Consider the following 24,579-nt stretch of genomic DNA (forward strand, 5'->3'; position numbering starts at 1 on the left):
CCCGGGCAGGTCTCAAACCCGCAGGCTCAGGCAATCCACTCACCTCAGCCTCCCAAAGCGTGGAATTATAGGCTGAGCCACCAAGCCCGGCTTTTTAGTTGTTTTTAAAGTGAACAATTGACAGGTTTTTTGCATGTTCACAACGTTGTACAACAGTCACCACCATCTGATTCCAGAACATTGATAACATCCCCAAAGGAAAACACAAATCTATTAGTATTCACTCCCATTCTTCCTACTTTGGTCCCTAGAAACTACCCACTAAACTATTTTCTGTCTCTAGGAAGCATAGTCTTTACTTCTCTGATGATGGACTCCTAGGGTGCCTGCAGTGAGCTCTTATCACAGCAGCATTGTCATGGACACGTTCCCTACAAGTTTGTATGACAGTTTCTCATGAGATGTAACCTTCCTTAAACTTTTTAAAAAACATGTTTGTTTATTTGTTTTTGACATGGTTTTGTCCCATCTCCCAGGCTGGTGTACAGTGGTGCAATCGTAACTCACTGCAGCTCCATCTCTCGGGCTCAAGCAATCCTCCCAAGTAGCTGGGACCACAGGCACATGCCACCACGCCCAGCTAATTTTAAAATTTTTTTTATAGAGGTGGGGGGTCTCAGTATGTTGCAGACACTGGTCTTAAACTACTGGCCTCAAACAATCCTCCAATCTTGGCCTCTCAAAGCACTGGAATTACAAGCATGAACCATTACACCTGGCCAACAACACTTGGTTTTATTCATTAAATTTTGCCAACCTTATGTAGAAGTATATGATTGGCATTTCAATTTGCACTTCCATAATCATTAGAAAGTTTGAGCATCTCTTCATAAACCTTCAACTTTCTCCATCCAATAAAGTGTATGTTCAAACCATTTACCATTTTATTGTCGTGTTTCCTGCTTTTTCTGTGTTGATTTGCAGAAGTCTCTTATTTATTAGTCAAACATTGCAAATGTCTTTTTCTTGTCTGTGTTTCATCTGTTAACTTGTCTCTGATATCTTCTGTTGGGCAGAAAATTTTAATGTGGTCCAAATCATCATTTTTTCACCCATATTTTGTGCTTTGAAGATCTTGCTTAAGAAATCATTTCCCACCCAGGCTCTCAAAGACTTATGTCTTCTTCTATTACTTCTATAATCGTACCTTTTATATGTAAGTCCTTAATCTGTATGATGTTTTCCTTTATGTATGAGATAAAACAAAGATCCAAGTTTATCTCATGTAGTAATCTAGTTATCCTAACATCATCTAACAATCCATATTTTCTCTGCCACTTTAATCTTCCTCTCTAGGATATATCAAGTACCTTATAAAGAAGTCACATGGAGAGAACGGCAGCCTCCGCCAGCAGCCATGAAAGTGATTCATGCTGGAAGCAGATCCTCTAGCCCCAGTCAAGACACCTTTATATCACTGAAGCCCTAGCAGACTTCTCTTCCTCCCCTCCCCTCCTCTCCCCTCCCCTCCCCTCCTTCCCCTCTCATCTCCTCTCCCTCCCTTCCTTCCATCTCACTCTGTTGCCCATGCTGGAGTGCGGTGGCACAATCCCAGTTTGCCACAACCTCAATCTCCTGGGCTCAGGTGATCCTCCCACCTCAGCCTCTCAAGTAGCTAGGACTATAGATACATGCCACCATGCCCAGCTATCTTTATTATTATTATTATTTGTAGAGACAAGGTCTCACTATGTTACCTAGGCTAGTCTTGAACTCCTGGGCTCAAGCAATCTTCCTGCCTCAGCCTCCCAGAGTGCTGAGATTATAGGTGTAAGCCACCGCACCTGGCCAGGACTTCTTAATTATAACTTCATGAGAGACCCTGAGCCAAAGCCACCCAGCTGAAGTACCCCTGAATTCCTGGCTTACAGAAACCATATGAAACAATAAATGCTTATTGTTGTTTTAAGTTACTAAGTTTGGGGATAATTTGTTTCACAGCAAAGGATAATTAATATAGTTTTAATACTGAATAAAGAGCAAGTGAAACTCTTTAGTCTGTCCTCAGTTTCCATGTCATTGCTTCCAGAAAAATCCAAGTAAGTTCTAGTTTTTCAAGGTTGGCATTCCCTAAAAAAAAAAAAAGAGTGAGATAGTTTATAAAGAAGGAAAATGGAATGGTCAGGTGTGGTGGCTTACTCCTGTAATCCTAGCACTTTGGGAGGTCAAGGTGGGAGTATTGCTTGAGGCCACAAGTTGGAGACCAGTCTGGACAACATAGCAAGATCCCATCTCTACATTAAATAAAAATAAAATAAGAGGCTAGCTAAGCTTTAAAGAACATTTTCCAGCCTGGGCAACATAGTAGATATTGTCTCTACAAAAAATCAAAAAATTATTCAGGCATGGTGGTGCATGTACCGGTAGTCCCAGCTACTCGGAAGGCTGACGCAGAAGGATCACATGAGCCCAGGAGGTTGAGGCTGCAGTAAGCCGCCACGATCATGCCACTCTACTCCAGTCTGGGTGACAGAGTGAGACCTCGACTCAAAAAAAAAAAAAAAAAGATATTAGGGGGATGGAAAGAGGGAGAAAGATACATGGAAAATAAACAAATATTCAAGGCCCCTTACATTATTTTTATTTTGTCCTTTGTTATCTGTTTTGACCAAAAGAGCATCTGATCACCTGGCTAAAAATGTATTTCTTGTATTTATATTATTTTGTTTCTCCTAACCACATATCACTGTTGGCGAAAGCAAGAAGGCTATGCAAGAAGTCACTCTGAGTGGGCTGGAGGCATGGGTCATGGAAAGAATTGTCAGATTTGAAAATTACTATGAGGGGGATGCAAAGTGTTGAGTGGAGTTTGTATTAAATACTCTTTAAGGTTCACTCATTCCTGATTTAGAGATGTTTGTCCTTTGCCTGATAAACTTCTACTTACTCTTTAAGGCCCCAGCATAAATGTCCCATTCTCTTAAAAGCCATCACTAGTTATTCTGGGTAGAGTAAAACATTTATATATGCTTTGACGCTTTCTATAGACTTCTGTTTTAACACTCATATTGGAAAAGGGGTATGGCGAACACCATTGGTTACGTACCCTCTAGCCATACCCCCTTTTCCTTGTTAACACAACCCTGATTTTGTTTTTGAAGGCACCATTTGTCAGAAAGTGATATAGAGGTGGGCATGTAACCCAAGTTCTATCCACCGAGACAGAAGGAACAGTCTGTTGGATGCTTCTGGTGAAAAAATATTCCCTAATAAAATAGAGAGTAGGTATAAAGATATCACTCTTTTCTGTTCATCTCCTTCCTTTCTGCTTTAAATGTTGTAGTGGGAGAACATGATGTCTGGTACCACAGCAGTCATTTTGTGAACATGAGGAGGGGTCTCTCTCTCTCTCTCTCTCTCTCTCTCTCTCTCTCTCTCCTCTCTCTCTCCCTCTGATATACTGTGAATTGTGAAGCAGAAGAGTTAAAAGTGTTCTAGTTCTTAATGGCATACTTGAGCTACTGAATAGGTCCTGTGATATAAGTACATTTCCATAGTGTTCAAGTTTTCATTAGTGAAGTTTCCATTTATTTGCAACTAAAAGCATTCAAATTTATGGGAAAAAGAACAAAAATATCATTCATAGAATGCTTATATCATGCTTTAACTTTTAAAAAATATGTTTGGTTCCCTGAATTGTTAGGGCAAGGGCCTTGCTTTAATTAACTGCTAGCAGTTCATAAGTCTCTGATTTTAAATGGTTGCTTAAGAAGTGTTTGTGGAATGAAGGAATCAATGAATGAATGAACAAGTGAATCCACAGATCAACATGATGCTCTTACTGGGAAACAGTATAGAAAAACTGGCTAAAAATTTTAGCTCTTGTATTGCATTCCTGGCTTGCTATCTTAGCTCCACCACTTACTATGTGACCTCGAATAAGTCAATCTCTGTAAGATGTTTCCTCAGTTATAAAATGAGGAGATAGCAGTATATACTTAAAGTAATTATTGTGGGGATTCTATGTAAAGGGCTCACCATAGAACCTGGCACCTAATAAATACTCAGCAGGTTGGCCATTATTACTGAAGAAGAATAGAGAACAACCAGCAGTGATTCCAAATTGTTGAACCTGGGCGACTGAGAAAATGAAGATAAATCTGACCCAAATTCAGTGTGGAAATGGCAAAGCTGGTGTTCAACTTCAGGCATGTGTAAAGCAAAGCCTAAATATGGCTAGAAAGTGAAGACATATTGGTTCTGTTTATACAGATAAAGTTACCCTACTGGGTTCCGATTTGCATTACAGTTACTCATCCAGAGAGTCTATAATAAAGAATTGTGTTTTACAAATATAGTAACTTAAATAGGAAGGTAACTTTTGGATTGTGTCCATGATGAGTCAGATCCAAGGGGGTGAGAGTGGCTGAGATTTTGCCTGAGAAGCTGTTTTCATGTAGTAATCTTCAAAAACAAAATATCATGGATAAAAAAGATTTCCTTAAATGGTGTAAATGTGTCTCAGTGAGGTGATGTAATTCAGCCTCTGAAATCCTTTAAATTCTCTTCCCAATTTGACATTTCTTCAGAGACTACTATCCAACAGAGGAAAACTTTGCCAGAAATATTTAGAGGGGAAATTCTGTGTATTAGCCTTCAAGGAACCATGTTTGTTCCCCAAACAGCCAGAATGAGTAATAAAAATCAAGCACAAGTAGTAGTGTTTGTTATTCACTTTTTTCCATTGCTAAAATAAAAGAAAAGATCTCATTGAACTCAGATTAGGAAATAATTCTTTCCAAGCAAATAATTCATGAGTTACTTACTGGATTTTCTTCTATCTCTAATTTCCACTGCATGGGAATGAATAACAGTATAAGTCACACAGAAAGTCAATTCACATTCCAGATTCCATTTTTGGATGGGCATGAAGATTTCAAATTCTTTTATTCAATAAAGCGGCCCAGTCACTGGAAAGAATTAAATTGAAATATCTGCCTGCATCAATCTCCCTAGCAACATATTGTCCCTTCAGGGCCAAATCATGATGGCCTGCTCACTATGCAGCCCTGTAAATAAGTCCCAGTCATGTGGTGAAACATGTACTTCATTGGACATGACTCTGCCTCTGTATCAATAATAATATCTTTATAGTATTTCAAGACGTCTTCAAGCCTTGCCTTTTCTAAAAAGGATTAAAGCTCCTTGTGATTTAGGAGCTCAAACATTTTTATGGACAGCAGATCTTTTTTTCTTTTAGTATCCAGCTCTTGCTTTTAATCAGCACTGCATGTCTGAAATATCAAAACAGATTCTCAGTTGGCTTAGCCACCTCTGGGTTTTCTTCACCCTTACTCACCATTCACACACAGCCAGATTGTTATTATTTTTAAACATCATTAGATAGATCTAGATCAAGTCCATAGCTTGTACTTAGTGTCCTTAAGTCTCATTTTTGTCTCTTATGACTTGCCTCCTACTTCCTGCTTTCCATCTTTCTGGGGGTCTTGACGTGCCCCTCAATCCGCTTTGCATATATCACTCACACCCCTGAATTCATCTGAAATGTCATCCTATTCTCTCCCAGCTAAATGTTTATGGAAAATGTTCATCCATCATTAAAATTCAAAGATTCCAGAAACCCGTGAGGCAAGCTGGCTTTTGACTTCATTATCAGGTCTCAGTTTAAATACTACTTCCTCAAGGACCATGTCAGGGACTATCCCCAGCACCCCCACTCAGGGCAGGGGCTCCAACCGCTTCACAGCACTTTCCACACCTGCCATCATGTCTGTCTTTCCCAGCTCCACTGGGCAGGCACGGAGGCTACCTTGTTTGCTATCGCGTCCCCTTGTGCATGGTACCTAGTAGGAAATCAAGAAATACTTGTTCAGTGAATGAGGACGTTCATGGGATTGGAAGGAACAAGACCAAGTGGACTAGGAAACACATATCTAATTTCCCCTTTCTTTTCTCCTAACATCTTTTTCCAAGTCTTCCATCAACCACATCCTCGTAGTTTCTGGAACCTCTGCTAAGTAGAGAAAGAATGGTTGACTGAACATGTATGTCCTTTTAAGGACACACAATCAATGACCATTTAGAAATAAAATCCATTCACTCTGACATATGTAAGCAATGGCTCAAAAATGCAGAACAAATATAGTAATTACAGAGCCCTGTAATCATAAATTTATTCTAGAATAATAGCTCTAAATTCCATATGATATGTCCTAATGTTTATATCCACCTCAAAACCAAGACAGAAGCGAGCAGTCATTCCTGGAAGCATGCACACTACTCCAAGCCAGAAATTACATTAGCGTGGCTTAGAGGGGGAGAAGATTTTACCCCCTTCACCCTGAATCTCATTTACATAAAACGGCTCTAAGCACAAGTGAAGTGAGTCAGCATCAGGGAGGACAAACTGAAATGTGATTTTTATGCCAGAGGCAATTTTTTTTTTTTTAAATCGACCTGCAGTGAGCAAGTGATGCTCTAAATAATAGGCATTAAAAAAAAAAAAAAAAAGAAGCCAGTATCCAGTTAGGTCATAAATGCCTGTTGTGTGCTGTTTTTTGTTTATTTGTAATTGCAGTAAATTACACGTAACATAAACTTTACCATCTTAACCACTTTTTCTTTTTGAGTCAGCGTCTCACTCAGCTGTCTCCCATGCTGGAGTTAGGGGGCACACTCTTGGACACTGCAGCCTCAACCTACAAGGGGCTCAGGCGATCCCTCTGCCTCAGCCTTCTAAGTAGCTGGAACTATAGGCATGTGCCATCACACCCAGTTAGTTTTTTGATTTATCGTAGAGACAAGGTCGTGCCAAGTTGCCCAGGCTGGTCTTGAACCCCTGGGCTCAGGCAATCCTCTTGTCTTGGCCTCCAAAAGTACTGGGATTACAGGTATGAGCCATCTCACCCAACCTTAACCACTTTTAAATGTACAACAAAGGACTGTTAGGTATAATTACATTGTTGTGAACCAATCTCCAGAATCCTTTTTAGCCCATGAACCAAGCTCCATGCTTATTAAACAGCTCCCCATTCCCCTATCCCCTCATTCCCTGGCAACCACCATTTTATTTTTCTCTCTCTCTGGGAATTTGACTACTATAGGCATCTCATATGCATGCAACTACACAGTATTTGTCTTTTTGTGACTAGCTTATTTTATGTAGCCTACTGTCCTAGAGGTTCATTCATATTGTAGCATGTGCCTGAATTTCCTTTTTAAGGCTGAATGATATTGCATTGTGTATACATACATTTTGTTTATCCCTTCATATCTTGATGGATATTTGATTTGGTCCTCATTATAGTTATTATGAATAGTGCTGCTACAAACATGGGTGGACAGATGTCTCTCCGAGACCCTGTTTTCAATTCTTTGGGGTATATACCCAGAAGAGAAATTTCAGGATCATATGGTAATTCTATTTTTAAGTTTTTGCGAAATTGCCACACTGTTTTCCACAGAAGCAGCACCATTTTACATTCCCTGTGTGCAGAATTTTACAAAACAGTTCTGTGAGTTTCAAAGAAACCTAGGGCTTGCTTTTCCCATTCGGCGGCATTCTTTCTGGGGATTCTTATAGTGTCCTCTCTGTGGGTCCTCTATAACACCCACCATTTTTTCCCTGTAGTATATGAGGGGAGACTTCTCCTCCCAAAAAACAGAATTTATTTGTAAAAAATTAGCCCTTTGCCTGAGCTCACGGGTTGGAGACCAACCTGGGCAACTTGGTGAAACCGCATCTCTACAAAAAAAAAAAAAAAAAAACCAAAAAACCTAGCCCTGTCCTCTCAGTAAATCCTGCTTTCTCACTTAAAAAAACAATTAGCCAGGTGTGGCAGCTCACAACTGTAGTCCCAGCACTTTGGGAGGCTGAGACAAGAAGATTGCCTGAGTCCAGGAGTTCATGACCAGCCTGGGCAATTTGGTGAGACCTTGTCTCTGCAATAAATCAAAAAATTAGCTGGGTGTGATGGTACACACCTGTAGTTCTAGCTACTTGGAAGGCTGAGGTGGAAGGATCGCCTGAGTCCAGCAAGTCAAGGCTAGGATAGCTATGAGCATGCCATTACACTCCAGCCTGGGTGACAGAGTGAAACTTCGACTAAAAAAAAAAATTGTGTATTTATTCTTACATGTTTAAACTTCAGTTGCCTTCAAAGTACTCTGTTTGCTGCAGTATACCTGTTGAGACTCTTTTTCTTCTGCTTAAAACAGTTTTTTGTTTGTTTTTGAGTTGGAGTCTCACTCTTGTCATCCAGGCTGGAAGAGTGCAGTGGCATGCTTACCGCCACCACAGCTTCGCCTGCTAGTTTTTGTAATTTATTGTAGAGATGAGGTCTCACCAACTTGCCCAGGCTGGTCTCGAACTTCCTGGCTCAGGCAATCCTCTTGCCTCGGCCTCCCAAAGTGCTGGGAGTACAGGCTGAGCCACTGTACTTGGCCCAAAACAGTTTTTGAACTTGTCAATTTTGATGCCTTTTAGTGCTTCTGCCATTTTTTATTTCATCTCTTCCGTATCTGCAAAAATCGTTTCCCTTTGATAACTTTTTTTTCATCTGGGAAAACAAATAGAAAGTCATTCAGGACAAGGGTAGTAGGGAGGGTGGGGAATGGGGCTCATGCTGTTTTTCTGGTCAAAAACTGCAGAACACTCAGCACTCTGTAGGCAGGCACACTCATAAATCACCCATCATGAGATGGGCAAACGCATTGAAAGACTCTTAAAAAAAAAAAAAAAAATCACTGAAGCCAAACACAGCCTCTCACAACAATGCTAGCTGGTACACTGACACCGATGAGTTCCTACAACTCCTATAAGTTCCTCATAGTTGTCTTATCTTCTCCATTTTTCAGTATGCTCAGAGTAGGTAGGATCTAAGTTGAATTCTTCTCTTAGGACAGTGACCTGGTAAGTCTCCCAACTCCCCTGGCTGTCTGTACATAGTAACACAGCAAGCTATTGTATCTGTCATAGATATCTGATAAATAAAGAGAATAATGCCTCTCACCAGGAGGGCTGAGAGGATGAATCTAAACAATATATCTTAAATGCCTAGCAGGCACCAAGGATGTGGTACATGCTAATTATTTTATGAAGCAGAAAAGCGTTGTGGCTAAAAGTGTAGACTTTTCAAACCTATAAACCTCTGTTTATCATGTGTAAAATGGATTGTCTTGAGGATAAAAAGAGATAACTTATCAAAGGTTTATGCCATGTTACACAGCAGTTTACAAGGGCTCAGTGACAGTTATCTTTATTATAACCGGTTTATCGATCCATCTTAATTCAACATTAATCTATAACATTTCTCCTATCAGTGCATGCAAATGGTCAAATCATTCTGATTCATACTGACTCCCGTCAAATCATTCTGGCTCATCCGTGAACAACATTTTGGGCAGATCCCACCATCTTCTCGCTTTGATCATTTAAAGCTCAACTTCTGCAGTCCAGATCTGAGAATCTCAATCCTATGGAAACTCCATTTCCTCCTCCCTTTCTGTCACCCTGCTCCAGCACGGGCCAGGCCAGGGGCTTGGTGTGGGAGCTCCAGGGTCTGCTTATCCACTCTGCTCCCAACCAGCAGCTTGGGATGGGGGGGGGGGCGTCTGGTGCTGGGATCTCGGTGCCATTCCTGCCGGCGTGTGGGAGGCACAGGCTCTCCAGGTGAGTGACCTCTGGCCTGGTGCTGGGAGGTGCTCTCTCTTCCTGCCTTGGCGTGATGCCTGGGGGTCCTGAGCCGCTTCTACGCCACCCTGACCCTCTGTTGTTTTGAGGACCCCTTGGAGAGGAGCACCCTTGGCTCCCTTTCGCTATCCCAGCCTTGTCTGTCTCCAAACCGTCTCCAGGAGGGCTGACTTCACTTGGCCAGTGACCTTATGCCCAACTCCCAGCTCCTCCTCCCCTCTTAACCTCTGAGCTCCGTGTGGGGCTGATGGTGACCTTTCCAGGCCCCAAAGGGTGTCCCCAGCTTTCCTCAAGCACGCCGCCTCGCCGCGTCTGCCCATCCATCTGCCTGGCCGCTCCAGAAACCTCCCGGCGCGATGCCGTCGCGATCTCCACATTCGCACACGCTCCCAAACTCAGTGTTGGGCAAGGCGAGGGAGCATCTCAGGATGTAGGAACCCCCAGTGACTCTCCTGGTACCTTTCCACCGCGGCAGCTCCAGGAAATTTCAGATCCCCGGCTTCCGAGACCCCCGGAAAGTGAGGAAGCAGCCCTCCTTTTTGCCCACCTCCCACCGCCACTACTTTTCTGTCCACCAGGGGCGGGGATGAGGCAGGTGGTGGGGAAAAGAAGCACAGAGAGGGAAGGGAGGACCATCTCACCAGGAGTTCCCGCCAGGCTTCCTGCCCATCTTCCCCTCTTTGAATTCTATTTTCAGACACTGTGGGGGTGCGAGGAGGGAAGGAGGGTGGGCTGGGGAAGTTGGGAGGCGGATCAGGGCAACAGGACCCCTTAGACTGCCCCTGTATAACTCCTATTGGTTTCTGAGGCAGAAACTTCCAGTTGCCCCTCCAATATCATTCTCCCATTTTTTTCTAAATAAAAAAAGAAGCGTTATTGTTGGAGTTGGCCAAGTCCCCAGCGAAAGGAGCTACATTTCTCAGCCTCTTTTGCAGATACGAAAGACCAAAAATATGTCAGCAGAATTTGTGCAGCTATAGTAAAAACCCAATAAAGAGAGATGATGCAGGTGGAAGGTCTGACCTTTTTGCTCTCTTCCTTTTTCTTCTTCCTGCCCAGAACATAGATGCAATGGCAGGAGCTCCAACCATCAAAGACAGAAGCACACACCAAAGTTGCAGGACATAACTTCAGAGAGAATGCAGAATAAACAGTGTGACTTGTATTGTGCCTGGTTCAGAGCAGACGCTTGACAAATGGTCTCTGATATTAATGCTCAGCCCAGGGAAGTGCTTGGAGAATTCAGGCTTGACTTTTGATTTGTTCCTCTTCTCCAATACTTTTGTCTGTCACTGGAGAGTAGAGGAAAAATTGGAGCCAGATCTCATTCTGCCCCTGATTTCTTACATATTTTGAGCGTATCTGGTAATGTTAAGTGCTTCCTTTTCTCGCTGGCAAAATGAAAACTCTCCTGCAGAGAATCACCACTGCACCAGAATTTCATTTATTTTAATAGAGGGTCTCTTTTTGCCATGTAATACTGATTTTTCATTTATTGTAATGACATAAAGTTTCCCTTTCAAATAGATTCACTTAAATATAAAAAGTAGTTGGAAAAATGGACGAGAGACTTAAATATGTTTTTATAATACAGGATGCCTAGTGGCCAAAAAGAATAGGGAAGATGTAATGTGTCTCACGAGAGATTCACACACCGGCCACAGTGATGCAGCACATTTTTAAAAAGTGGGTTCTCACTCTGTGGCCCACGCTGGAATGCAGTGGCACAATCACTGCTACCTCAGCCTTAACCTCCTGGATTCAGATGATCCTTCCACCTCAGCCTCAAGTAGCTGGGACTACAGGTGTGGCCACTATGCCCAGCTAGTTTTTTTGCTTTTTTTGTAGAGACAAGGACTTGCTATATTTCGTTGGTTAGTTTGGAACTCCTGGGCTCAAACAATCCTCCCACTTTGGCCTCCCAAAGTTCTAGGATTATAGGTGTGAGCCACCTATGTATGCTTGCTTCCAGTGACAAGATTTAAAGAGAAGAGAGTTGACAGAATAATACAGCAGGCAGGGAGGAGAATGTGCCAGGAGAGTTCAATTGAAAATCACCGTCTTCTACCACCATCACTGTATAGTGCAAAACTTGATTAAAGGGGCATCTGAGAAGCATAAACAGAATAATAGAGTACAGTAAGACAGCACGTGGATATGACAACATTCATCATGGCTGCGTATGAATAAACTGGGAATTAAGGGATTGGATGACCCACCAACCTCTACGACTCTAGGATTCAGTGCAGTGCTAAAATGATTAGCCCAGACAGAAACTAATAGAGAGCTGGTGAATAAAAACAGAGAAAGGAGGTGGCTCTGAGCAGTGGCTGGGAGTACAAGTCCTGCAGGAGAATGCCTGATGGGCATCCTTGCTCTACCACTTGCTGGCTCTATGACCTTAGGTGAGTCACTTAACCTTTCTCTACTGAATTTCCACATCTGTGAAATAGGAATCATAATAATGGTCTCTATTTTCTTGCCTCTGTCCTAGTTCTGGTGATGGAGGACATCCTTGGTCTTCCTTGACTTGTGGATGAATCACTCAAATCTGATTCCTTCTTCACGTGGCATTCTCCCTCTCTGAGAGTCTCTGTTTTTGTTTGTTTTGTTTTGTTTAAGATGGGGGTCTCACTCTGTCACCCAGGCTGGAATACAGTGATACAATCATTACTCACTGCAGCCTTGACTTTCGAGGCTCAGGCAATCCTTTCACCTCAGTCTCCTTAGTAGTTGGGACTGCATGTGCACACATCATGCCTGGCTTTTTGATTTTTTTTTTTTTTGATAGAGACGTCTCACTATGTTGCCCAGGCTGGTGGTCTTGAACTCCTGGGCTCAAGCAATCCTCCTGCTTTGGACTCCCAAATCTTTCCTCTGTGCCCAGCTGTCTGTTTTCTTTTAAAGAAACCAGTCCTATTGGATTAAAGGCCAACCCTAATGACTCCATCTTAATTGGTCACATTACCCAACAGGGCAAAGGTCCTACTTCCAAATAAAGTTACATCCACAGGTTCTGTGGGTTAAGACTTCATCGTATTTTAGAGGGGACACAATCCAATCCCGAATATACAAGGAGGAACCCCCCCCAAAAATCTGGCATTATCTTTTGGAGGGCAGGCCCCATGTAATACACTCTCTGGATCAAACGGTCAGTTGAAATTTTTTTCTGAAAGTTTTGAGAAGGTTGCATAACAATTTGTGCAAGAAACATCCCGAGTTGTGGCAAACACATGACTGGTTCTTCCGCCATGACGACGCACCTGCCTACACAGTGCTGAATGTTCAGCAGTTTTTGACCAAAACAGCATGACCTCATGGCCCACCCTCCCTATTCACCTGCTCTCACCACGATCGACTTTTTTTTGTTTGTTCCTCTGGATGAAAAGAGTCCTCAAAGGGAAACATTTGCAGATGCGGAAGAAGTGAAACAAAAAATGACAGAGGCACTTAAAGGCATCAAGATTGACAAATTCAAAATGATTTTGAGCACTGAATTGTGTCTCAATAAGTGTATTGCATCCAAACAGAGAGTACTTTGAAGGTAACTGAAGTTTTATCCTGTAAGAGTAAATACATAATTTTTATAAAGAAGTTATGGGTTCTTGGGGTCCCTCCTCTATACAAATGTAAAAAAGTTTTAAAAATAACAATGCATATCCATAAAATCACCACTAGATTCAGCAATTGTTAACATTTTGTCACTTTTGCTTTTTCTACCTTATTTGTTGTACCATCTTATTCCTAACTATTTCTTCACGTATCTGCTAAGACTAAATTTATTCTTCTACATAACCACATTACCATTTTATCATACCTGTACAATCGATAATAATTCCCTAATATCAACTAATAATCAGTTGCAGTAGATTGTATTATTGCTCACAATCATTCCCACTTCCCCTCCCTCTAGGAGGGTGTTGCACCCCATCTTATCATCTCTGCACCTGGCCATATTGCTTTAGCAAAGGTGTTGTGAGCAGCAAGATGCACACTACACGGTACAGAAGCTTTCCACATCCTTTCCTGGGTTTCGGAATGTTACAATGCAGGGATCAAAACAGCGATCCGGAGTATAACCATAGCCAACCAGCAGTACAAGTGATTTGAACAAGAAATAAACTTTGGTTTTATCAGACACTTTTGTTTTATCAACCACCAAAACTTAGGGTTGTTTGTCACTGCAGATTTCCCTAGGAAATTTAGAGCTTTTTTTTTGTTTTTTTGAGTCAGAGTCTCACTCTGTTGCCCAGGCTGGAGTGCCTTGGCCTACTCACAGTCACCACCTCAGTGTCAACCTGCCGGGCTCTGGCAATCTTTCCACCTCAGCCCTCCAAGCAGCCGGAATCACAGGCGTGTGCCACCACACCCACACCCAGCTAATTTTTTGATTTATTGTAGAGATGAGGTCTCGCCAAGCTGCTCGGAGCTGGTGTCGAACCTGCGGGCTCAGGCAATCCACTCGCCTCGCCCTCCCAAAGTGCTGGGATTACAGGCTGAGCCACCAAGCCTGGTCTAGAGCTGTTTTTAATGAGTGTTGGGTCAGTATCCAGTCAGTATTCTCGCATTGTATTTGATTGTTATGTCTCTTAAATCTCTTATTCTGAAACAGTTCAGACCTAACTTTTCTTTCCCACCTTTCCTTTTTTTCCACTTCCTCCCGTTCACCCTTCTTCCTTTCCTTCCTTCGCTTCTTCCTTTCTTGCCCTCTTTTTTCTTTTCCTTCTTGAAACTTACTTTTTGAAGAAGCCAGATCAGTAATCTTACGAAATATCCCATATTCTGAATTTCCTGACTATATTCTTTTGGTGTGTTTTAACATTTCCCTCTAAACCAGTACTTCTTGATCTTGGTTGTACCTTGGTATTGTAACCAAACTAGGTTTGGCAGCTCATTGCTCAAAAGCCAAACACAAGAGACAAGGATTGATGAAAGGAAATCAGTTAGTTCAATAGCTTGCAACCTGAGTAGATGGTAGACTAATGTCTCAAAAACCATCTTGAGTTTCTCAGGATGACTGGAGGGCTTTTGAAGGGAAAGGGGCCTGGGAAAAACTACATGCAGGGGTTGGAAAACTTCTTTGATTTTGGTTGTCTCAATGTTCCTTTAAATCTTTAACAAAACATGGTTAGCGTACATACTCCCTTTCTTCCCTTTTAATGTGTGGAGAAGGTTGTGACTCATTGATTTAATGGGTAGATCCATTTTAGCTCACAATGTGTTTGTCACATAGTATCACATTAAGGGCTTCTCTGTAGACTTAGGTTATATTACAATTAGTTATACTAAATTTGATGACTGGCTTTAGGTGGTGACAGAGCTCTCCTTTGTAACTTATGTTTTTTTCTTTATGATTAGCAAATAACCTGTGGAACAATATCATGACATTTTTGGAATATCCTGTCTCCCAAAAAATCTTATAAGTAATAGCTTTAGCATCCATTAGTGATCCTTACTTGAATCAATTATTTGATAGATGTTTATGAAAAGCTGACTTTCCAAATCTATTATTCTACATTTTGAACTAGCCAGAATTCTTTCCCTCATCAACTGGGTATAAACTATAGTGCCACATAAGAAGGCAAGGCAAATGCCTAATTATTTCTCTTTAATAACTAATTTTCAGAATATAGAGTCAGTGTAATAATCATCTCCAGTGGTACCAAATGTGATTTTCCCCCTTTTCGAGTATTGTTATTGACTTATGGATTTTATTTATTCAGTGTATTGCAATAAATTATTTTATTTTATTTTATTTTTACAGAGATGAGGTCTGGTTATGTTGTGTAGGTTGGTCTCAAACTCCTGTGCTCAAGCAGTCCTCCTGCTCTCCTTCCAGATTACAGGTGTGAACCACCGTGCTGGGCCTATAGTTATTATTCTTATTGATGTTCAAATTATCTCAAATTTGGCCAGTGGGAGCCCCCTCAAGCTGGCTCATCTTTTGGACATGCCCTCATTAGTCTGAGCATTTCCTGTGTTTCTGGCACAACGTGATGTCCCAGCTCACCTTGAATTTTCTCTGCCACAACGTGAAGCCAGTCATTTCTCCAAGTTTCCTTTACTGAGAAATGGTGTTTAGAAATCAAGAACTGGATGTTTATTGCTTCTGGGGTGTCATTTCATCTCCACCCAATGGACACAACTGGGAAATACATTTTTTAAAATTGTGAATTCATTTTGGTAAGTAATTCTTTAAAATTTGCCCAATGAATGTAGGATTCCTAGAGGAGGTAGTATTTGATTGTCTCCTGGGCAGCTTGGAGGAAGGAGATTGTGGAAGTAAAAGGTGAAGAATGAAAACTTACAGAAAACTGATTTCAAAGCAACAGGAAGAAAGGAAAAGTACAGGATGTCATGGGTTTATGTCCTGACTCTGCTATCTATGTGACTTAATGTACTTTTTCTCTGAGTCTTAGATTCCTTCTTTGTCAAGTGGAGATACGGGTTCCTTTTCTGCTTCTCTCTCAAGTTATCATGAGGATCAGAGGGGGTGATGACTACTAGTTGTGGTACTATTATGGAGATATACACACATAGTGATATAGATATATGAATTCCTGGGTGGATATTTAGGAAACTGGGGGGGAGGGTGTCAGAAACTGGTAACAGTAATTGTCTAAAATATGTGAAGTTAGGAATCAGTGAGCGATTTCTCAACACATATCCTTTTATATTATTTGAGTATTTTTCTTGAGGATGAAAAATAGTATAAGTAGGTATAAGTAGTCAATGAATTTGAAAGATCCTTATAGATCATAAAACATTACAAACATTAGGATTTTATCATTACTGTTATCCACCAACTACAAGAAATCACACACTGAGTTCTGATTATTTAATGACGAAAAAACTGAATAAGTGAATGTAGTACACCCATGTGTTAGAATACTGAGTCCGTTTTTTTCTCTTGAAAAATCACACTTTGGAATAATCTATGACATTGGAAAATACTCAAGTTCGGTGGAAAAAACCTAAAAATTGTATAGGTGAATGACTCCAATTGTGTGTTCTCTGTGGGATCACACATACACAAAGCGAAAAAAGACTGGACGGAGCTATCCACAATGCTTTGACGGTGGAGAAGGGGGTATGTAGTGCTAATTTTTAAAATTATATTTTGGGTATGTTCTACTTTCTACAATGAATTAATAATACTTAGAACAAGGGGGAAAAGTCACAGATACACCTTCACATTAGGTCAGAAGATAATTTTTAAAACTTCGTGGGAGTGATTTGTTGTAGATCGGAAGCAAAAGAACAGCAAGTGGAGAAAGAGGGAAGAATCGAAACCTCCCGCCTGGTGCCGGCGTGCAGAGAGAACTACAAGGAGAGGCGAGAGCAATGACATCCTCCCTGCGGCTAGAGCGGCCGCGACGAGAAAGAGACTTCCTGGGCGGGGCTAGCATATTCTTTTCCTTCCGGTAGGGGGAATGTGGGCCGCCTGCGACGTCAAGGTTCGCTTTTGCTTGGCCGCTGCTTCCGTCACTCTGAGACGGCGCCTGAGATTGGGGGCGACCATGGCAAAAAGCAAGTTCGAGTACGTGAGGGACTTCGAAGCTGATGACACCTGCCTGGCCCACTGCTGGGTGGTAGTGCGGCTGGACGGCAGGAACTTCCATCGGTGAGCGAGCTCGGCCCGGGGCCGCGTGGTGCGCCCCACTTCCGGGGAGTACGGCTCCTGTCCGCGCAAATCCTCCGGTTACCGCGGTAACGCGGCAGCCAATGAACGCGCGATTTGGGGCATCGCCTTGCGTGCTGACTACAACGTGCCTGAACACGGAATGGTTAGGCTGGTTGAATGGGTGAGGGGCTCTCCTGGACAGGAGTTGGCCTGGAATGTCTGTGTGAAGTGCGCTGAGACTGTTAGCTAGGACCTGGTGGAAAAGTCACTCCCCGGCCCAGTACCTAAGCTCTTCAGTCAATTGCCCAGCTATACTGTTAAAGATCTTCGAATGTTGACTGTTCAGAGGCCTGTGTAAGCCCTGCTCTGGGCAACACTTTGGTCCGTGTTTCATTATCAGTAACAGACCACATGGACTGGATTCAAGGAGTCAGAAAGGAGGGGGGGATATAACAGAAAGATGGGAATTTAATGTTTTTAAAGGGTTGTGTTATTAATAGTTACCATTGTAATTACTTTTACATTTACTAGGAGCCTGATATAATTTTGTTTATCTTCCCCCTAATCTTCAGGACAAGCCAACGAGGTAAATAGTCTATTCCCATTTCACAGAAAAGGGAACTGAAGCTTAACAATTATGCCCCCTTTTCTTGTCCAGTTGGTCAGGACAAGAAAAAACAAGAGTGCTTAAGGAAATGGATTAGGGTATGGCTAGTGGGGTGTTTGGGTTCACAGTGCTGTTATTTATTATAGACTCTTCCTCTTTGAACATCCTCTGTAATCTGTTGTTAATGACATGCTCTCTTCCATCCATGTCCTCTTCTGTTCTCTTTCCCCTGTGAAGGTTTGCCGAAAAGCACAACTTTGCAAAACCTAATGACATCCGTGCTCTCCACCTGATGACCAAATGTGCCCAGACCGTAATGGAAGAACTGGAAGATATTGTGATTGCATATGGACAGAGTGATGAGTACAGCTTTGTGTTCAAGCGGAAAAGCAACTGGTTTAAAAGAAGAGCCAGGTAATTCCATGACCAATCTTCTTTCTTCAGACTATTTCCTTCCAGCTTCGAGTTTTCTGTTTATCTTATCACAGACTTGCAGACTACAGTTGATGTCTACAGTATTTGTAAGTGCAGAGTAGATGTATACTTCCTGTTTAGACTGTTGTATACTTCCATCTGAGCATTTTATATCCCTCTTTCTCTGATTCTTTTTCCTCTATGCCCCATCGATTAAATTCTAGACTGAATTTAATCGATGGGATTGGCAGTGAACATTAAACAGAGACCATAAGAATGTAATATTAATGATTCCTAGATTGGCTTTAACCAGTGACAGTCTCCACATGCATCATAAATTGCAGTATTATTTAAACATTTAATTAAGGAGGATCTCATTAGAAAATACACAAATCTGATATTTGATTTGGCAGTATTTTAAAACTCTTGCAGGAAACAAATCATGTAATGAATTGACATCTTTCTAAAACAGTGGTTCCCCTTCTTCTAAGACTAAAAACAAAAACAAAAACAAAACCTTCCTAAACCATAAATTCGTATAATATTTACAGAAAGATATTTAGTATTAGTAAATTACTTAAAGACTGGAAGGAGAGGCAGGCTACATTTAAAATTCATAACCAAGATGTTAAGTTTTTCTCAGCCAAATGCATTTTATCTCTTGGCTTGCTGGGCAGTTCTTGTAATCTCCCTGTTGCACCCATAGGCCCTATCAGGGTGTTGAGTTAATATTGTATATTTTCTCTTTTCTTGCTCCACCCAACATGCCTTACATTTACAAGTAAATTCATGACTCACGTGGCTTCCCAGTTCGCCTCCAGCTTTGTGTTTTATTGGCGGGATTACTTTGAGGACCAGCCCCTTTGGTATCCCCCTGGCTTTGATGGAAGAGTCGTAGTGTATCCCAGCAACCAGACCTTAAAGGACTACCTCAGCTGGCGGCAAGCAGACTGTAAGTGGCACCAAATAAATATATGTAGTTAAACCACCAATTCCATGCACTAAAGGTGTTGATTTGATACAGGTTTGGTTCATATGTATCTTGTATGGAATATAGATGTAAAACTTTTTTCAGTAAGTTAAAAGTATTTGAAAAATCAGCTTTTATGTAAAAAGTGCCTATCTTCCATTTTTTGAAAAATCAGAAGATGTGGCAAAACTGGGTCTGCATTCCCACTTAGTACTGGACAGAGCCTTGCAGTGGTGGTTTCTTTTACACACACACGTGCGCGCGCTGGTGTGCCACAGTCTCTGCCATTCTCTGTTGCTCCCCTGAGGTCATTGACTGTTTTACACATTTATGTTGACACCAGCCTCTGGGTATGAGTTGTGATCTCTGCCTTACATGACTGATGTTTGTGAGATTTTTCCTCATTTGTTATATTTTGATTTTGCCAGAAAAACTGGAAAAGAGATTGGAAAAATACAAACCAAATAACTTCACTTGTATTCCTTAGATTAACGTACAAGTTAACGGATTTGTGTAAAGTATAACTGAAATGATAAAACTGTTGTTAGGAAGTAAGATTTTTTTCTGCCTACCACTTTTCCTTTGTTCCCTGTTTAGGACTTTGGACAGGTCACTAAATGTCTCTGAGATGTCTTTACTTTAAAGAGGAGGGGGCAGGGCTCTAATGTTCCTTGAAGTATGAATATTGATTAAAGATTTTGTTTAAACATTACTATTTTGCACTCCTCACAGGTCACATCAATAATCTTTATAATACAGTTTTCTGGGCACTTATACAACAGTCTGGACTAACTCCGGTACAAGCCCAAGAGAGATTACAGGTATAATGATCTTACTACACGTAGATGGGAACAGTTTGCTATAGGCTCTCCAAAAACATTTTGTAATAATCCCTTTACATTCCTTTTTACCTCCCTTGACAGCTTTGTTCTGAAAGGATATAAACATCAATGAGTAGCAGCTCTACTACTTGCTTGGTCTATAGGCCTGGATGGGTTACTACCTCTCCCTTAGCCTGTGTCCTCAGTTGGAAAACACAAACACTGCCACTGTCTGCATTTCCGCATGCTGACTCTCGGCAGGAACTGTGTGTTAACTGCCTCTTTAGGCAGGGTATGAGCTCTGCTTTTTTGTCAGGCCCACTAGGCCTCTTCCCTCATTGCCACTCCCTGCTGGTTGCCTGTAGTTTCTTGGGGTTTTACCCCCTGTATATGGTAAGACTTCATGTTCTGGGGGCCAAATAACGACTCAAATCATTCTTCTGTTTAATTTTATCCTTTCTGCCTCAGTCCTAGGTAAATGTAAAAAATAGTAGTTTCTACCTCATAGGTTTATGGTGAGAATTAAATGGCATGATGCATGTAAAACACATAGAACATTGTAAAGCACATTGTAAGTGCTTAATAAATACTGGCTTTTATTACTAGATAACCGTGCTCCTTGTTGGGTGACTAACTCTGGAGTGAGGTAATGTGTTGTAACAGATAACACAATGATACGTTATAATCACTCAATAAGCGGCTGTTATTATAATTAATACTAATGATGAGGATTTATATGTAGCAGTAATAGGAATACTCGTAGGTGAAGCCAGGTTTGGAAGAGTCAAGCTCAGATTTTGATTCTTCTTATAATAAAAAGGACAATCTTCTGCCTTGGGAAATTTGTATAATCTTTCTAAGCTTTAGTTTCCACATTTCTAAATCGGATATTGTTGTGATGATCAAATTAAGAAAATAAACATGAAGTACCTAGTATATAATAAGTACTCAACTACTATTAATTCCTCCCAGTCCTTCATAGTCTTGACTTGTGAAATCAGTGTTTACTACAGAAGAAAATTTTATGAGTTTTCTTGTTTAGAGAATTTTATTTAAATAAGATTTGAATTGCTCTTAAAATGGAAATAACTACAGAGGGTGCCCAAAAATGTATACACACTTTAAGAAAGGAAAAACTATTAAAATTGTAATACTTAACATACAACAATAACAAAAGATGAATACAAATCATGTTTGGCTTCTACAATTACAAGGGTTGCTCAGAGTGGTTACCATCCGTGTCCAGATGCTCCTGATTACGGCGAACTACTGCTTCAGCGTTGTTAACCGAAGTGCCCACTTGTGCATGTTGTTTCAATTTCTTCCGGAAGTACTGCCAGTGTAGCCAGTTTTCTATGTTACACCACATCCTTTAAGGTCCCCCATAGAAAGAAGTCAACTCAGAAACCGCTCCAGAATTGTCTTGTGCTCCTCAAACTATAACTGTGCTTCTGCCATTTTCTTTGACTGTCTTGCCTGTGGCATGGTGACACTAGCATTCATTTGAGCAAACATCATACCGCATATTGCTACTATAATTCAACTTCAAAAAGTAATTCATGGATAACATCTCTTAAAATGTGTATACATTTTTTTTGGCACCCCAGTATAAGATGTTTAACAAAATCCTCCTCGTTGTTGATTGTGGAAGTTTAGATAGTGAATTGAATGGATGGTAGCATTATGGAAGAGAGAAGATAGACAAATTTTCTTGGATCTGTTTTTATTTCTTCAGGGAACTCTTGCAGCAGACAAGAATGAGATTTTGTTTTCCGAATTCAATATCAACTACAATAATGAGCCGCTGATGTTTAGGAAAGGGACTGTGTTGTTCTGGCAGAAGGTAATGCCTGTTCAAGAAAAAGTGGGGTCAGGGAAAGAGCCGGTGCCCATCCCACGCATTGTCCCATTTCCCCCTGTATGCTGATGTGACTACGGTTGCTGACACACACTAGATTCCTTCCAGATGGACATGCCATAGATTCTTACTGTGGATGGTCATTTTGTCAGTCAGTTGTGGTCTGGACTCTCTCATATGTGAGTAGAGTTAGCAAATTTTAGAATTAGTGTACTTCCATATCATAAGCTCTCTCATATCAGTTATAAAACTCTTTTAAAAGGGTGTGGAAAAGACAGGAGGATTTTTACATTCAGAATATTTAAAAAATACTTTCTCTCACACAGGATAAAGCCTTAATAATACCCATGACAACTGTAATAGGAGGCGCTAAAAGATGTATATGAGAATTTCATCACTTTCAGATATCTCATGAGATTCCCCATTCACACGTCATTAACATTCTGTAATAAGTTTGTACATTTACCTCAATCCGTATTTCTATGAGTATTTTCTCTCTGTACCACCTCTTGGATATAATGATTTCTCTAAATGTATTCCCTTCCATGTAAAGTGGTGTTTTTCTAAAATGAATGTTTTCAAATACTGAAGGGTACCTTGAGAGCTAATTGTTCCACTGGCAACTTCAGCTCTTGTATTAGTATTTTCCAGACACATTTGTTCTTTGGCACAGACTTTGATACCTTAGTGCAGTTGGGAGATGCATACTACCTTTAATTCTGAAGTTAGTACTAATGAGGAACATAGAATCCCCTCTCTGTTCCTGAGATGTCTTTTCAGAAGATAGTAACATAACCTTTTAAAAAGTATTTTTAATTGTAAAGAACTTCATGCATATTGAGATATATGTATATGTCTATGCAGATATGTGTGTGTGTGTGTGTGTGTGTGTGTATCTATATCTCAAATCTGGCAGTCAGAAGTACGTAAAGTAAAAAAGCGAACTTCCCCCACATCTTCCCCTTCTCTCCCAAGCCCACTCTCGAGTTAACAGTGTCACTACTTTACTTGTACTTGTAGGTGGATGAAATCACGACAAAAGAAGTTAAGCTGCCAGCAGAAATGGAAGGAAAAAAGATGGCAGTGACCCGGACCAGGACTAAGCCAGTGCCCTTGCACTGTGATATAATTGGGGATGCCTTCTGGAAGGAACATCCAGAGATCCTCGATGAAGACAGCTGACCTTTGCTCTTCAGTTCTGACTGCTTAGCCTTGCAAGCCCCTCAAGTCTCCCTGCCAAGGGGCCCTAGCATCCTGCTGCCCAGGACACTGCTGGGAAGACATGACTCGGCCCAGGAGGGAAGCAGGGAGGGAAAGGATGGGTGGAGGTGGCGCATCTTGTTCTGCCAAGCAGAACACCTTTTTTGCAGTGTTGGAATATGATTTCTTTGGTAGACGTGCATTTTTTTAAAATCCTGATACTATTTTTATAAAGCAAGAACTATTTCATGCCTTGCAGAATGAATCATTTTTAGAGTATGACATAAACCTTATGAAAACCTGTCAGCTCTTTTCACCGATGATAGAAGAAGAGCCCAAACTTTACTCTCACCCACCTGTTCTAAACTGGAAAACCCAGTGACCTTGAAAATCTCACCCCTGCCACCCATCTACTTGCATTCATATTCAGCAGACCTGAAGATAAATATGGGTGAACGCCTGCATGAAGCCTCTGAATTCGGGAACTGCGGGGAAGCTCAGGGCTTTGTGCCAGTCTCCAGGTTGGCAACTGTGGCTGAACAAATGAGTAGTGGTTGGGTGTCCCTGTGTACACATTCTGTGGGTTGATTTAATGGAGTTGTCAGCATGTTGTCACCATCTTCTAGCCAGGGGCATAGCTTCCAAGAAGAAAAAGAAGAAAAAGTTACTCCATATCCTCTGGATATGTTCGTTTTAAATTAGCTTTCCTATTGGACTTCCTGATAAAGATTCTCAGGTAGCCATTGTGTAATCAGGACAATGACATTGGAGTCCAAGAGCAAAGGGGTCAGTGTGCCTCTTGGGGGTCACAGGTAGCAGGTGTCAGAGGTGCCGTAACAGCTCCACCTGCAGCATGGGTGAGGAGCCTGAGAGCCACGGAAGTCGTCACCTGTTGCCAGCTGGTGGCCTCTGAAGGAGGGAGGTGGTGGGAATAGGTGGCAAGGGAACGCATGTCCTTGTTTTATATTTAGAGGAAAATTATTTGGCTCTAATGAGAATTAATTAGAGACGGCCCATATCCCAGCGTCTGGTCTTGCATTGTAGAATTTACAGATTCATCGACACCCAGTCTGTTGGTGCCATGTCTTTCCTTCCTTTTCTCCCCACTCCACAGAAATAGGAGGTATGGCTCTTGTTTGGTAATTGCTAAAATCCCTTTGAGGAAAAAATAAAGGTTTTAACTCCCTTGGCCTACATTTTCATTTATTTTTCTTCTACAAATGCAGCATATGAATCTGACTTCTGTGTGTGTCCCTGGGTAAGCCAGGTTGCACATGCCTTCCTCACAGCAGCGTTCAAAGGCTTCTCAATGCAAAAGAATGACGCAGAATGCTTGTTTGAAATGCTAATTTCAGGCTCTTATGAAGATTTCGGCACAGCAATCTGAATTTTGACCTCAAAGGCTTCTGATGAGCATGGTTGTCAGTATATAG

At 41.4% G+C, this 24,579-nt stretch overlaps 1 protein-coding gene across 1 annotated transcript; it reads left to right on the top strand.

Moving 5' to 3' along the window:
• Positions 1 to 2,158: 2,158 nt before the first annotated feature.
• THG1L (tRNA-histidine guanylyltransferase 1 like) lies at positions 2,159 to 24,336 on the top strand. Its single transcript, XM_008055457.1, has 7 exons — positions 2,159 to 2,170; positions 16,974 to 17,276; positions 18,121 to 18,297; positions 19,080 to 19,249; positions 20,000 to 20,088; positions 21,824 to 21,931; positions 22,967 to 24,336. The coding sequence occupies exons 2-7, from the start codon at positions 17,086 to 17,088 to the stop codon at positions 23,126 to 23,128; spliced, it is 897 nt and encodes a 298-aa protein (XP_008053648.1). The 5' UTR covers positions 2,159 to 2,170; positions 16,974 to 17,085; the 3' UTR covers positions 23,129 to 24,336.
• The last annotated feature ends 243 nt before the right edge of the window (positions 24,337 to 24,579 follow it).

This window comes from Carlito syrichta, unplaced genomic scaffold (assembly GCF_000164805.1).
Source record: "Carlito syrichta isolate Samal-C Ts95f unplaced genomic scaffold, Tarsius_syrichta-2.0.1 Scaffold301856, whole genome shotgun sequence".
In the NCBI taxonomy this organism is placed as follows: Eukaryota; Metazoa; Chordata; class Mammalia; order Primates; family Tarsiidae; genus Carlito; species Carlito syrichta.

Coding starts and splice junctions, on each gene's coding strand:
- THG1L (XM_008055457.1), top strand. CDS start 17,086: ATGTGGGCCGCCTGCGACGTCAAGGTTCGCTTTTGCTTGGCCGCTGCT. Junction 19,250..19,999: donor CAGCTGGCGGCAAGCAGACT/GTAAGTGGCACC, acceptor CACTCCTCACAG/GTCACATCAATAATCTTTAT. Junction 20,089..21,823: donor AAGCCCAAGAGAGATTACAG/GTATAATGATCT, acceptor TTATTTCTTCAG/GGAACTCTTGCAGCAGACAA.